The 16,365-nt window shown below is 42.3% G+C and overlaps 1 protein-coding gene across 3 annotated transcripts; it reads left to right on the top strand.

Annotated features, from left to right (window-relative positions):
- The first annotated feature begins 415 nt into the window (after positions 1-415).
- On the top strand, positions 416-15,737 carry LOC120057048 (T-box transcription factor TBX6L-like). Of its 3 annotated transcripts, none has more exons than XM_039005428.1 (9): positions 416-792; positions 1,112-1,277; positions 8,355-8,457; positions 8,689-8,853; positions 10,161-10,307; positions 12,658-12,728; positions 13,038-13,114; positions 13,622-13,886; positions 14,074-15,737. In XM_039005428.1, exons 1-9 carry the CDS (start codon positions 711-713, stop codon positions 14,759-14,761), a joined length of 1,764 nt encoding a protein of 587 aa, XP_038861356.1. In that variant the 5' UTR covers positions 416-710; the 3' UTR covers positions 14,762-15,737. The 3 variants fall into 3 exon arrangements, with proteins under 3 accessions (XP_038861356.1, XP_038861358.1, XP_038861359.1); XM_039005430.1 differs by having other exon boundaries at positions 417-792; positions 13,625-13,886; XM_039005431.1 differs by lacking the exons at positions 416-792; positions 1,112-1,277 and adding an exon at positions 7,542-7,700.
- Positions 15,738-16,365: the final 628 nt, after the last annotated feature.

The raw sequence follows: 16,365 nt of genomic DNA, 5'->3' as shown, positions 1-16,365 counted from the left end.
ATTTAAAATATTGTTTAATCATACAACCACATTAATAATTCCACCCTCTTGCCTTGAAGACCAAAGACAAATATATATTTTTGTGACAGCATTTACTACATTAGAGAAGATCAGAAGTGTTCAGATATTTTTGGTATCATGATGATATTTATCATAACCAAGCCACATCTCAAAGAGCCAGGCCATCCCTGTAGAGCTCAAGTCCAGTGGACTGGAGGTCGTTACTTAGGGAGCAAGGTGTCACTCAACACACACCTCTGCATTGACACTCCCCTGCCTTCTGTCCTGTGTCTGTCTGGTCAGCCAGTATAATAAAGGAGCCGGGACCAGCTTCCTGTAGTAATGGCAGGCCAAACTGCCCAGGTGATTAGCACCTGGCCTGGGAGTTGGGAGTTTTGAAGTTGGGAAACCCCAATGCCTCACTGCCTATACTGAACACCAACCTCCCCCTACCTGCACCCCTCTTTTCACACAACAACATTTAGGCTACTCTAAACTGTATAAAGATCAAAGTGGGGTTCTGATTGATGTTCCAACACTTAACACACACACACACACACACATACACACCTCTGTCTTCTTCCATATGGGAGGGAAAGGTATAGGGGATAGCTGCCCTAATCACATCTCAAGTGCATATCACTGAGTTCGAGTTTGGAGTAAATCAGAGAGGAATTAACAACAAGAGCGCTGACTGGAGCTCCAAGGCCATGTATCTGCATGAGGAGAGGCTGCTGTGTGGTGACTACCCACTCAACTCTCAGCCCAGGAACTATGGCTATTGTCCACCAGGTAGGTTTGTGTTTAATGGATAGACAACATGACCAAATGTTATTGAAAACGTTGCATTACAGTGTTTAAAAGTCCTAATTGAGCCTAACAATACCAATGATCTTTCCTATTGAGAGGGGTAGCCTATCCCACTGGGCACAGACGTCAATTCAACATCTAACATAATTTAATTGAAATGACGTGGAAACAACGTTGATTCATTCAACCACTGTGTGCCCAGTGGTTAGCTATTTATGTAGTCTATTGTCATAGGTTTGTGGAATAAAAAACGTAACTCTAATATAGGCTATGAATGACGCAAATAAATACCTTCTACTAGATTGGAAAGATGCGGTTCGACGGGGCCAGTCTTGGAACCGCGGTGGTAAAGTCGGGTGTGAACCCGAGCTTTCAGCTCTTCAAGTTCGGGTGTCGCTCCAGGGTCGCGAGCTATGGGAACAATTTGGCGATATAGGAACTGAGATGCTCATCACCAAAACAGGAAGGTAGGATGTGTGGATGATAAATAGCGGTAGCCATAGTCCTTCATAATAACCGCTTGTCAAGAATATGAAACATGAGTGATAGAAACATTAGAAATGAATTAAATACGATAGCCTAAAATAATGTAATTTCCATTTGGTGACTGTTTTGGGACATAGGCCTAGTCTCAGAGTAATTCTGTTGCAAAGAACCACTATTTTTTATTAAATTGAATAACCGATAGTAGTATGGAGCACAAAGTAACACTTTCAGTCTTTTGCTTATTTATGAAAAGATTATTTGAGTTATTAATAATATTTTATACAAACAACATGCATATCTCAGCTACCATTACCCACTGTAACTACCTTTCTAGGACATACCAGTCCTTTACAAGTCAACAGAAAGTGTCAGAAGTCAAAATGTACACTTAACCATGTAGGCGGCGGTGTAAGAGTAGTCTGAGTACCAGTTTCTTCAGCTGAAGTTCCACTCCTTGTCACTGCCAAAGAGACTTTTATTTATTTATTTATTTTATTTCACCTTTATTTAATCAGGTAGGCTAGTTATTTACAACTGCGACCAAGATAAAACAAAGCAGTGCGACACAAACAACACAGAGTTACACATGGAATAAACAAACGTACAGTCAATAACACAATATAAAAATCAATACAGTGTGTGCAAATGTAGTAAGATTAGGGAGGTAAGGCAATAAATAGTCCATAGCGGCGAAATAATTACAATTTAGCAATTAAATACTGGAGTGATAGATAGTGCAGAAGATGAATGTGCAAATAGAGATACTGGGGTGCAAAGGAGCAAAAAACAATTAACAATATGTGGAAGAGGTAGTTGGGTGGGCTATTTACAGATGTGCTGTGTACAGGTGCAATGATTGATAAGCTGCTCTGACAGCTGATACTTAAAGTTAGTGAGGGAGGTATAAGACTCCAGCTTCAGTGATTTTTGCAATTTGTTCCAGTCATTGGCAGCAGAGAACTGGAAGGAAAGGTGTCCAAATGAGGAGTTGGCTTTGGGGATGGCCAGTGAAATATACCTGCTGGAGCGCGTGCTACGGGTGGGTGCTACTATGGTGACCAGTCAGCTGAGATAAGGCAGGGCTTTACCTAGCAAAGACTTATAGATGATCTGGAGCCAGTGAGTTTGGCGACAAATATGAAGCGAGTGCCAGCCAACGAGAGCATACAGGTCTCAGTGGTGGGTAGTATATTGGGCTTTGGTGACAAAATGGATGGCACTGTGATAGACTACATCCAATTTTCTGAGTAGAGTGTTGGAGGCTATTTTGTAAATGACATCGCCGAAATCAAGGATCGGTAGGATAGTGTAACGGCTGTTGGAAGGAGAGGACCAAGGTGCAGCGTGGTACGTGTCCATATTTATTTAATGAACACTGAAATAACAAAAATAACAAAGAGAACGACCGAAACAGTTCTGGCTGGTGCAGACACACAACAGAAAACAACTACCCACAAAACACAGGTGGGATGAGGCTACCTAAGTATGGTTCTCAATCAAAGACAACGATAGACAGCTGCCTCTGATTGAGAACCACACTCGGCCAAACACATAGAAATATAAAACATAGAACAAAAACATAGAATGCCCACCCCAACTCACGCCCTGACCAAACCAAAATAGAGACATAACAAAGGAACTAAGGTCAGGGCGTAACAGATAGTCAGTTTTATGAGGGTGTTTGGCAGCATTAGTAAAGGATGCTTTGTTGCCGAATAGGAAGCCGATTCTAGATTTAATTTTGGATTGGAGATGCTTAATGTGAGTCTGGAAGGAGAGTTTACAGTCTAACCAGACACCTAGGTATTTGTAGTTGTCCACATATTCTAAGTCAGAACCGTCCAGAGTAGACGGGCGGGAGGGTGCGGGCAGCGATCGGTTGAAGAGTTGGAGGCCACGGAAGGAGTGTTGTATGGCATTGAAGCTCGTCTGGAGGTTTGTTAACACAGTGTACAAAGAAGGGCCAGAAGTATATAGAATGGTGTCGTCTGCGTAGAGGTGGATCAGAGAATCACCAGCAGCAAGAGCAACATCATTGATGTACACAGAGAAAAGAGTCGGCCCGAGAATTTAACCCTGTGGCACCCCCATAGAGACTGCCAGAGGTCTGGACAACAGGCCCTCCAATTTGACACACTGAACTCTATTTGAGAAGTAGTTGGTGAACCAGGCGAGGCAGTCATTTGAGAAACCAAGGCTGTTGAGTCTGCCGATAAGAATGCAGTGATTGACAGAGTCGAAAGCCTTGGCCAGGTCGATGAAGATGGCTGCACAGTATTGTCTTTTATCGATGGCGGTTATGATATCGTTTAGGACCTTGAGCGTGGCTGAGGTGCACCCATGACCCGCTCAGAAACCAGATGGCATAGAGGAGAAGGTACGGTGGGATTCGAAATGGTCGGTGATTTGTTTGTTAACTTGGCTTTCGAAGATTTTAGAAAGGCAGGGTAGGATAGATATAGGACTGTAACAGTTTGGGTCTAGAGTGTCTCCCCCTTTGAAGAGGGTGATGACCGCGGCAGCTTTCCAATTTTTAGGGATCTCAGATGATACGAAAGAAAGGTTGAACAGGTTAGTAATAAGGGTTGCAACAATTGTGGTGGATAATTTTAGAAAGAGAGGGTCCAGATTGTCTAGCCCAGCTGATTTGTAGGGATCTAGATTTTGCAGCTCTTTCAGAACATCAGCTATCTGGATTTGGGTGAAGAAGAAATGGGGGAGGCTTGGGCAAGTTGCTGTGGGGGGTGCAGAGCTGTTGACCGGGGTAGGGGTAGCCAGGTGGAAGGCATGGCCAGCTGTAGAGAAATGCTTATTGAAATTCTCAATTATCGTAGATTTATAGGTGGTGACGGTGTTTCCTAGCCTCAATGCAGTGGGCAGCTGGGAGGAGGTGCTCTTATTCTCCATGGAATTTACAGTGTCGTAGAACTTTTTGGAGTTTGTGCTACAGGATGCAAATTTCTGTTTGAAAAAGCTAGCCTTAGCTTTCCTAACTGCCTGTGTATATTGGTTCCTAACTATTCGATGCTAATGCAGTACGCCACAGGATGCTTTTGTGCTGGTCAAGGGCAGTCAAGTCTGGAGTGAACCAAGGGCTATATCTGTTCTTAGTTCTACATTTTTTAAATGGGGCATGCTTATTTAAATGGTGAGGAAAGCACTTTTAAAGAATAACCAGGCATCCTCTACTGATGGAATGAGGTCAATATCCTTCCAGGATACCCGGGCCAGGTCGATTAGAAAGGCCTGTTCGCTTAAGTATTTTAGGGAACATTTGACAGTGATGAGGGGTGGTCGTTTGACCGCTGACCCATTACAGACTGGCCTTTCTAATGTCTATCTGCAGACTGCGGTTACTACACTTAACAAAAATATAAACGCAACATGTAAAGTGTTGGTCCCATGTTTCATGAGCTGAACTAAAAGATCCCAGAAATGTTCCATACACACAAAAAGCTTATTTCGCTGAAATGTTTTGCACAAATTTGTTTTGTGAGCATTTCTCCTTTGCCAAGATAATCCATCCACCTGACAGGTGTGGCATATCAAGAAGCTGATTAAACAGCATGATTATTACACAAGTACACCTTGTGCTGGGGACAATAAAAGGCCACTCTAAAATGTGCAGTTTTGTCACACAACACGATGCCACAGATGTCTCAAGTTTTGAGGGAGCGTGCAATTGGCATGCTCACTGCAGGAATGTCCACCAGAGCTGTTGCCAAAGAACTGAATGTTCATTTTTCTACCATAAGCCGCTTCCAGAATTTGGCAGTACGACCAACCAGCCTCACAACCGCAGACCACGTGTAACCACACCAGCCCAAGATATCCACATCTGGCTTCTTCACCTGCAGAATCGTTTGAGCCCAGCCACCTGGACAGCTGATGAAACTGAGTTTGCACAACATAAGAATTTCTGCACAAACTGTCAGAAACCATCTCACGAAAGCTCATCTACGTGCTCGTCGTTCTCACCAGAGTCTTGACCTGACTGCAGTTCGGCGTCGGAACCAAGTTCAGTGGACAAATGCTCACCTTTGATGACCACTGGCATGCTGGAGAAGTGTGCTCGTCACAGATGAATATCGGTTTCAACTGTACCGGGCAGATGGCAGACAGCGTGTATGGCGATGTGTGGGTGAGCAGTTTGCTGATGTCAACGTTGTGAACAGAGTGCCCATGGTGGAGGTGGGATTATGCTATGGGCAGGCATAAACTACGGACAATGAACGCAGTTGCATTTTATCGATGGTAATTTGAATGCACAGAGATAACGTGATAAGATCCTTAGTCCCATTGTCGTGCCATTCATCCTCCGCCATCACCTAATGTTTCAGCATGAAAATGCTCAGCCCCATGTCGCAAGGATCTGTACACAATTCCTGGAAGATGGAAATGTCCCAGTTCTTCCATGGCTTGCATACTCAACAGACAGGGTGTTCCAGTTCCCGCCATTATGCAGCAACTTGACAAAGCCATTGAAGAGGAGTTGGATAACATTTCACAGGCCACAATCAACAGCCTGATTAACTCTATGCGAAGGAAATGTGTTGCGCTGCATGAGGTAAATGGTGGTCACAACAGATACTAACTGGTTTTCTGATCCACTCCCCCACCATTTTTTTAAGGTATCTGTGACCAACATATGCAGCAGTGCTTGTCGGAACTAGGAAACTCGGAAATTTCCAACTTGCTAATTGGTTGTAGTTATACACTGGCTACGTTCAACCAGTTTGCAAGTCGGAAATGTCCTAGTGTCGTATGTCCGACTAGCACCTGAACGAGACAATATACCCTACTAATTTATGGCGGAGTTACTATTGGTTTTTGGAAATAACATTAATATTTTCCATGACAACATGTGGAGTGTCGAAAATGTAATTAGAATTTATAAAAACTATATTTAGCTGTTAGCTAGGCAAGTAAAACTCAGACGTTTTGTGGTTGGAATATACTTTGAGAATTTAGAGGTGAGCTAGCAACTTTTTGACCGTTAGTACCTCAGTGCTTTTGTTAGACTGGTTTTTCATCTGGACAAACCAAAAACGGTTGGTTAGCAACGGGATGCCAACATGTTCTGTGGATATAAAAGTTTATGAGTTCCAATATTTGCATAATAGTTGTGATTAGAGGATAGCGGTGATCGAATCAGGAACAAATCCTCTGTTCTCCTCCAGTTCATTAATTATAGAATGTTCATATTTAAAGATGGCAGAAAGGCCAGTCTTTTTGGCACGACGGAGTACAGGGAGTGGATTAGCTAAAGACCGGTACCCAGGCTAGGGTCAGAGGCGTCATGCCCATAGGGGGCACAGGAGCATGTGCCCTCAGATTTGTCCTGTAATAAACACACACACACACACACACACACACACACACACACACACACACACACACACACACACACATATATATACACATATAACGTTTGGGATCACTTAGAAATGTCCTTGTTTTTGAAATCAAAGCACATTTTTTGTCCATTAAAATAACATCAAATTGATCAGAAATACAGTGTAGACAATGTTAATGTTGTAAATTACTATTGTAGCTGGAAATGGCTGATTTTTAATGGAATGTCTACATATGCGTACAGAGGCCCATTATCAGCAACCATCACTCTTGTGTTCCAATGGTTGTGTAAACTAATCCAAGTTTATAATTTTAAAAGGCTAAATGATCATTAGAAAACCATTTTGCACACATGTTAGCACAGCTGAAAACTTGTGTTGATTAAAGAAGCAATAAAACTGCCCTTCTTTAGACTAGTTGAGTATCTGGAGCATCAGCATTTGTGGGTTCGATTACAGGCTCAAAATGGCCAGAAACAAAGACTTTCTTTGTGAAACTCATCAGTCTATTCTTGATCTGAGAAATTAAGGCTATTCCATGCGAGAAATTGACAGGCTATCAATCAAGTTAGAATAGCTAGCTTGTCTAACCATCTTAGCTGGCATACCTGCTGGCAAGGTTAGTAGACTTTAGAAAAGCAAGCAATAACTAAATATACTGAATAAGATGTTCCTTTCAATCTTTTACCCAGATTTGAGCAGAGATGCAGAGAAGCATATTTAGTTTCTTTAAAAAACACACCAGTCAGGAGGATACAGACAGCTCAAGAAGTATGCTTACATATGCAGAAAAATATACATATTTCTTTGACACAGAATTAAGCATGATGATGTCTCTAGATTGCAGAAAAAAATCTGTTTTAGGTGTTTGAATAATGCTAAATTCTCCAACTTACAGACGGGGGCATAGCCCCACTACGGACCACCCCCAGGCATCCTCGTACCTTGTGCGCCCTCAGATTTTTTGGGTGCACGACACCCTTTGGCGGGGATCATTGTAACAGGCTGCAGGGTTAAATGTAATACTGTCTTCAATGATACAAATTAGGGGTAATTGAAACATTTTCTGACTTGAAGCTGATACTTGGATGAAAATTCACTACATTGACTAAAATATATGTATATTTGATCTTTTAGGCATGTCATATTGACCAAAAACCGAGTAACCAAAATGTATATATTATAGATAGGATACTTTTCACATTCAAAAGTATGATTTTTTCTCTTACATTTTTCTAAGGTATTATCTTAGTTGTAATTGCAAACTTGATATATATATATTTTTCATTATGTGAATATTATGTGAATATTTCTAAATACCATATAAAATACCATTGAATTTTAGATAAGGGATTAATTGTGATAAATGTAAAAATTTGCCCCTCTACAAATCTGAGTTTAATAAACAGTAATTATTGTCATCAGCTATACCAATCAACAGACCTCTTCTTACTGATAAGAATTATTATATATTAAAAAAAGAGAGGCGGCAAGAATATTGACAATTCTCCTTGAAAAATGTATGGATTCTAGCAAAAGTTACAAGGCATGTAGATACACTAACCAAGCATTAGCACATTGAATTACATCATTCAGCTTTCTACGTGGTTTCTAGTTTGAGTTTCGTTGTTACTTTGTGCCCTGGTCTCTCCTAACCGGTTGGTTCAATATTGTTCAAACTTCCCACCTGATTGTATTTTATAGGCGTATGTTTCCGAGCTGCAGAGTCACTGTGACAGGGTTGAATCCTCAGGCAAAGTATGTGTTGATGATGGACATGGTCTCATTTGATGACGACAAATACAAGGTACCTCACCCTACCCCTCCCAGCATTAGGCTACTGTTTATTTAAATTTTGTGTTATCTATTGCTACCACAACACACACACACACACACCCACACACACACACACTAACGTTGTAGATTAGTGTTTGTGTTTAGATTGATAAGCTTTAGAAAAATATGTTAGATTCAAAACTGCAGAAGATGCTGGTTATCAATGTGTTTAGACACTAAACTGTACCTCTGTCCTGTGCAGTGGAGCAGGGATCGCTGGGAAGTGAGTGGTATGACCGAGCCACATCTTCCCAACCGCTTCTTCATCCACCCAGACTCTCCCTCCCTGGGGGAGAGGTGGATGCAATACCCCGTCTCCTTCCACAAGCTCAAACTCACCAACAACACCCTCAACTCCAGTGGCCTGGTAAGGCTTGGCATGGAAGGACCATGGCACATTTTATGACATTAAAAGTGTCATGTCACCATGACACTGTTGCAAAAGAGCTGATAGTCACTGAATGTTACTTAAACCTGGAAAATGCAACTTTTTTGGCAACCCAACCAAATTCTCATAGAAATGTGAGTTATAGATCTGTCATTCTTGTTAAAAACAAGTCTAAGAAGCGTTAGATCTGTTCTATGTGCTGTGTTTCTATGCTTCCTGTGGTTAAGTAACATATTTGTGTCTTTAACTTTCAGTTTTGTACACCAGCTTCAAACAGCTGAAAGTACAATATTTTTGATTATGCACAATATATTTCACAGCAGTTTAGATGGTACAATGATTCTCTACACTATACTTGCTTGTTTTGTCACATAAACTGAAATTAGGCGAACTATTAGAATTTTAGCAATCTGTAGATGTGCCCTTAAGCAAGGCACTTAACCCTAATTGATCATGTAAGTCCCTCTGGATAAGAGCATCTACTAAATTACTAAAATGTAAACATAATTACAAATAATTTGTACACTGCAAATTGACTGCAAGAAGCCCAAACAGATATAATGTTTGACTAAAACATAATCATTTCAAACCTTGTGTCATGACTTCCGCCGAAGTCGGTCCCTCTTCTTGTTCCGGCAGCATTCGACGGTCGACGTCACCGGCCTTCTAGCCATCGCCGATTCACTTTTCATTTTCCATTTGTTTTGTCTTTGTTTTACACACCTGGTTTCAATTCCCCAATTACATGTTCATTATTTAACCCTCTGTTTTCCCCATGGTTTTTGTGCGTGATTGTTTTATTGTAAGTTCGGTCCGATGTTTGTGGGCTTGGTATTACTTCATGTATTTGGACATTTTGAGTAAAGTTCCTTGTGATACGCATGTCTGCTGTCCTGCACCTGACTCCTCTGCACCAGCTACACCCAGATCCTTACACCTTGCTTACATTTGTATATAAAAAGCTGTCTGTGCAAAGCTGTCATCAAGGCAAAGGGTGGCTACTTTGAAGAATCTCAAATATAAAATATATTTTGATATGTTTAAGACCTTTTTGGTTACTACATGATTCCATATGTTATTTCATAGTTTTGATGTCTTCACTATTGTTCTTCAATGTAGAAAATAGTAAAAATAAAGAAAAACCCTTGAATTAGTAGGTGTGTCCAAACCTTTGACTGGTATTGTATATTTATTTTTTCGCAGAAATTTTGGGGGCCAAATTAAACCATTTGGAGAGTATGTGTCGACAGGCATAGTAGTAACAGGGATCATCATATGTTCTGCAGGTGGTTCTTCACTCCATGCATAAGTACCAGCCCCGTCTGCACATCGTCCAGTCTCCAGACCCCTATAACCCTCTGTCAGGGGGCTACCTGCGCTTCACCTTCCCCGAGGCAGCTTTCATAGCTGTCACTGCCTACCAGAACTCAGAGGTAAGGCCAGGACACCCTTGGGATTCTCCCAGAAGGAGATATTGGAACAGCTCTAATCCAATTGTGTTGATTAGAGTGCTCTCTGGAGGTTGAATATGGACAATGCATGTAAAGTCTGGAATGTCAAATGCTGCTTCAAGAGAGCATAATAAGAGACGTGTACAGCACAGGAGGCTGCTAAGGGGAGAGTGGCTAATAATAATGGCCGGAATGGAGCACATGGAATGGCATCAAACACCTGGAAAGCCCAAAACATTTTCAAAGACTCCAGTCACCCAAGTCATAGAATGTTCTCTCTGCTATCGCACGGCAAACAGTACTGGAGAGCCAAGTCTAGGTCCAAAAGGCTCCTTAACAGCTTCTACCCATAAATCATAAGACTGCTGAACAATTAATCAAATGGTCACCCGGACTATTTACATTGATACCCCCTCCCCCATTCGCTGTTTATTATCTATGCATAGTCACTTTACCCCTACCTACATGTACAAATTACCTCGACTAACCTGCACCTCCACACATTGACTTGGTAACGGTACCCCCTGTATATAGCCTCGTTATTGTTATTTTATTGTGTTACTTTTTATTTCATTTTTTACTTTATTTTAAAAATGTAACGTTGTCAAAATGTAATGTTGTAACGTTAAAAATGTATCGTTGTCATTTGTAAATGTTTTCTTAACTTTATTTCTTGAACTGCATTGTTGGTTAAGGGCTTGTAAGTAAGCATTTCACGGTAAGGTTGTATTCGGTGCATGTGCTATTTTATTTGTTTGCTGCATTTGATATCATTCCACTGATTCCGCTCCAGGCATTAGAACAAGCCCATTCTCCCCAATTAAGGTGCTACCAACCTCCTGGGGTGTACAGTACTAAACTCAGAAAAAAAAGAAATGTCCCTTTTTCAGGATCCTGTCTTTCAAAGATAATTCGTAAAAATCCAAATAACTTCACAGATCTTCATTGTAAAGGGTTTAAACACTGTTTCCCATGCTTGTTCAAAGAACCATAAACAATTAATGAACATGCACCTGTGGAACGGTTGTTAAGACACTAACAGCTTACAGACGGTAGGCAATTAAGGTCACAGTTATGAAAATTTAGGACACTAAAGAGGCCTTTCTACTGACTCTGAGAAACACCAAAATAAAGATGCCCAGGGTCCCTGCTCATCTGTGTGAACGTGCCTTAGGCATGCTGCAAGGAGGCATGAGGACTGCAGATGTAGCCAGGGAAATAAATTGCAGCTGATCATCCTCGCAGTGGCAGACCACATGTAACAACACCTGCACAGGATCAGTACATCCGAACATCACACCTGCAGCACAGGTACAGGATGGCAACAACAACTGCCCGAGTTACACCAGGAATGCACAATCCCTCCATCAGTGCTCAGACTGTATGCAATAGGCTGAGAGAGGCTGGACTGAGGGCTTGTAGGCCTGTTGTAAGGCAGGTCCTCACCAGACATCACCGGCAACAACGTCGCCTATGGGCACAAACCCACCGTCGCTGGACCAGACAGGACTGGCAAAAAGTGCTCTTCTCTGACGAGTTGCGGTTTTGTCTCACCAGGGGTGATGACAGGATTCATGTTTATTGTTGAAAGAATGAGCATTACACCAAGGCCTGTACTCTTGAGCGGGATCGATTTGGAGGTGGAGGGTTCGTCATGGTCTGGGGTGGTGTGTCACAGCATCATCGGACTGAGCTTGTTGTCATTGCAGGCAATCTCAACGCTGTGCGTTACAGGGAAGACATCCTTCTCCCTCATATGGTACTCTTCCTGCAGGCTCATCCTTACATGACCCTCCAGCATGACAATGCTACCAGCCATACTGCTCATTCTGTGTGTGATTTCCTGCAAGACAGGAATGTCAGTGTTCTGCCATGGCCAGCGAAGAGCCCGGATCTCAATCCCATTGAGCACGTCTGGGACCTGTTAGATCGGAGGGTGAGGGCTAGGGCCATTCCCCCAGAAATGTCCGGGAACTTGCAGGTGCCTTGGTGGAACAGTGGGGTAACATCTCACAGCAAGAACTGGCAATCTGGTGCAGTCCATGAGGAGGAGATGCACTGCAGTACTTAATGCAGCTGGTGGCCACACCAGATACTGACTGTTACTTTTGATTTTGACTCCCCCCTTCTTTTAGAGACACATAATTCAATTTATGTCAGTCACATGTCTGTGGAACTTGTTCAGTTTATGTCTCAGTTGTTGAATCTTGTTATGTTCATACAAACATTTACACATGTTAACTTTGCTGAAAGTAAACACAGTTGACAGTGAGAGGACGTCTATTTTTTTGCTGAGTTCATAATAAATGAGACGTGCTAATTTACCCAACAGATAACAAAGCTCAAGATAGACAACAACCCCTTTGCAAAAGGATTTCGTGACAATGGGCTGAACAGAAAAAGGTGAGAGACAGCCTTCTAGTAGCTTGAAACATGAACAGCAACTCACTTGAAAGTGATACAATACTCCTCCCAGTATGACTCAGAATAACTATCAAATTTGTTAGTCAATTATATAGTCCCCAATATGTTCCTCTTGGTAAACCTTTGAATTGTTTACTCAGTGGAAGATATGATGATTGTGCAGAATTGGAATGGTACTTTGTCGACTCACTGATCAATTAAGTGACATGTTCTTTTCCACTTTACTGGTACACATCACTATCATGTTAATAAGAAACTGTGAATAATGACAATAGTTTCTCTCTGTAGGTTCAGAGAAAAGGAAGGTCAGAGCTCCGAAAAACTAAATGAAAGACAACTCCAGATGGAATTGAAATCTTCAAATGGTATAGTCACATACAGAGTTAATAACAGAGTTTATTCAAACATCTGTAAAGGAAATTGTAAACATTACACCTAATTTCTAAAGAACGTATTTCTATTTCATACTATGACAGTTAAGCCAGCTGTCTATTGATCTTTCCTAACATGGGAAAAGGAAACTGCTCAAGACAATAGCCAGCAGGTGTCATTATTTCATTTTGAGACAATCCAAAAACTGTAGTAGGCTATCTACGTAGTTATTCTATACCTGTCCTCTAAAGTTCATTTTAGGACATTTTAAAGAGTTTGTCAAAGTAGAAGGTTAAGGAATCTCCATGCATCATCTCTCCTTACTGTTCTAGCATCTGAGCCTATATTCATAATGTCTCAGAGCTGGAGTGCTGATCTAGGATCAGTTTGCCATTTAATAATGATGAATACGATTACATGAATCCTAGATCAGCACTCCTTTTCTGAGACACTTTATGAATACGGCCCTGTTATTTTCTGTCCTGTCCTCATTGTTTTAGTAGGATCCAGACCAGTGGAGTCAGATGATGAGGCTGATGTCATCGTCTCAAGCTCTAGCTCAGTGGATTCCTATGGTGCAGCAGGATCCAGGACTGATGACATCACATCTCTCTCTGCTGCACCTAACCCCTTAATCTCTGCCTTCATGAACTGGGGGGCTGCGGCTGCAGCCCTGCCCTGTGGCCAGGAGGGATGGGGGGTCCAGGATCCAATGACCCACAACACCCACACATACAACACACTTACTACCAGGGACTATGGCAGGTCGGATTATCAAGGCCATTTTCAATCTTAAAAGTGTATTTAATCAAATAATCAGCAATGAATTGTGAACGAGAATCATAATGCTTCTTCTTACCAGTCCAGTATTTCTAGACTATGATGATTGGATAAATACAAAAATAAAAACTAGGCTAATATTCTGAAACTGTACTCTATTGTTCTATTTCAGCCCTGGGCAGCATAACGAAGCCAGGCATACTGGTTTATCAAACGTTGCTTCTCCTCTCTTCCTCCCACACCCTCCACTGGGCCAGACTCACCACCTAGGGTCTGTTGGCTTCAGGAGGCCCCAGGCGCAGAGCAGGAAACCAGTGGGGCCTCACCCACCTCACCACCGAGGAGGTCCAAGTGGTCCAGCACCAGAACTCTCCCATAGCCATAGCCACAGCCACACATCAGACCACCAGCCCCAGCAGCCACAGCCCCATCAGGCTGAGTTTGACTACCCTCTCCCCCTGCCCCCAAAGGTCAGCAGGATGTACCTACCTGAGAGTGCCCTGTGTAGCCTGGAGATGAGCCCCTCCCCCTCGGGGTCCGGCAACCCTTGGTCCCTCACCGACATGCTCAACAGGATCCACAGCAGGGAAGGGTCTGGGATCAACTCAGTAAGCCCCCAGGGGAAGCTGCTCCAGGCCCAGGCCCAGTATGAGAGGCCAGGCCTGGAGCTGGGGGTGAACAGGGAGCTCCGGCCACCACAGCCCAATCCACCACTACCTGATCATGAGCCAGAGTACCTGCCTCTCCACAACATGATGTGCTACCACCAGAACAGCTTGATTGGCTTTGCTGGGCTGCTAAGAGACAACCATGTGGACCCTAGAGTACCCTCCTGTAAGTCACCTATGCCCGACTTATAAGTGATCTCTTGTTCAGTAAACACAACAGGTCAGGTAGACATGAACATTTTCCCCACCACTTGTGGACATCTAGCAACATCTCTGGGTAGACTTGAAGCAAATTAATATGCAATATTGAGTCATGTATAGTTATTTTTTCTTTGCTATGTTAGACGTTGCAAAAAAAATCCATAGTTTTCAGTTGTAGAATAGGGAAGTGGTTTGCTAGGATAAGGAACTGGGGACTCTTTTGCCCTGACATTAGATTTTTATAATTTGTAAGGGGAGCTAACACCTATGCAATAGATTTGCATCATGTCTTAACCGTCAACATGTTTCCCCACTTTCTTGGGACATTGTAATTAACAGTAAATAATGAGTGAGATTATATGTGAGATGTGAATGCAGAAGAGCAGTGGTTTATCAAACATACAAAATTATGTTTTTTTGGTTTTGATGTTAAGGCTGATAACATTAGCCATATCCATACTGTATGTATCGTTGTCATGCTAGAAAAGTTGGCTACAGCACATACAGCATAGGAGTTATGGGACGAGGATAATGTAACAGGCCACTGGTAACTGATTCTCTGAAAGAATACTGAGGAAACTGTATGAGGTGGCAGAACATTTATTACAGGGAAGTGAATAATACTTTGCAACAGCAAGACTGGAGGGTCACATGTTCACATGCTGAAATATCCATTTGGGACCAGTTTTCCAGTAGTATGTAATGTAAAAATCTATATAAATCCAAAATAGACAAATTAACATAAACACATTTATTAAGTCTGAATAGATATTGTATATTTCAATAATGTGCAATCTTTTTTTATATATATACACTGTATTCGGAAAGTATTCAGACCCAGTTATACATTTGTGCAAATTTATAACAATAAAAAAACTGAAATATCACATTTACTTAAGCATTCAGACCCTTTACTCAGTACGTTGTTGAAGCACCTTTGGCAGCAATTACAGCCTCGAGTCTTCTTGGGTAGGACGCTACAAGCTTAGCACACCTGTATTTGGGGAGTTCCTCCCATTCTTCTCTGCAGATCCTCTCAAGCTCTGTCAGGTTGAATGGGGAGCGTCGCTGCACATCTATTTTCAGATCTCTCCAGAGATTTTCGATCGCGTTCAAGTCCAAGCCCTGGCTGGGCCACTCAAGGACATTCAGAGACTAGTCCCGAAGCCACTCCTGCGTTGTCTTGGCTGTGTGCTTAGGGTCATTGTCCTGTTGGAAGGTGAATATGAGGTCTGAGGTCCTGAGCACTCTGGAGAAGGTTTTCATCAAGGATCTCTTTGTACTTTGCTCTGTTCATTTTTCCCTCGACCCTAACTAGTCTCCCAGTTTCTGCCGCTGAAAAACATGCTTCACCGTAGGGATGGTGGCAGGTTTCCTCCAGACTTGACGCATGTCATTCAGGACAAAGAGTTCAATCTTGGTTTCATCAGACCAGAGAATCTTGTTTCTCATGGTCTGAGAGTCCTTTAGCTGCCTTTTGGCAAACTCCAAGCGGTATGTCATGTGCCTTTTACTGAGTGGCTTCCGTCTGGACACTACCATAAAGGCCTGATTGGTGGAGTGCTGCAGAGATGGTTGCCCTTCTGGAAGGAAAA

The sequence above is a fragment of the Salvelinus namaycush genome, chromosome 12, assembly GCF_016432855.1.
Source record: "Salvelinus namaycush isolate Seneca chromosome 12, SaNama_1.0, whole genome shotgun sequence".
NCBI classification, from domain to species: domain Eukaryota; kingdom Metazoa; phylum Chordata; class Actinopteri; order Salmoniformes; family Salmonidae; genus Salvelinus; species Salvelinus namaycush.
This window is presented reverse-complemented; position numbering and strand designations above follow the sequence as displayed.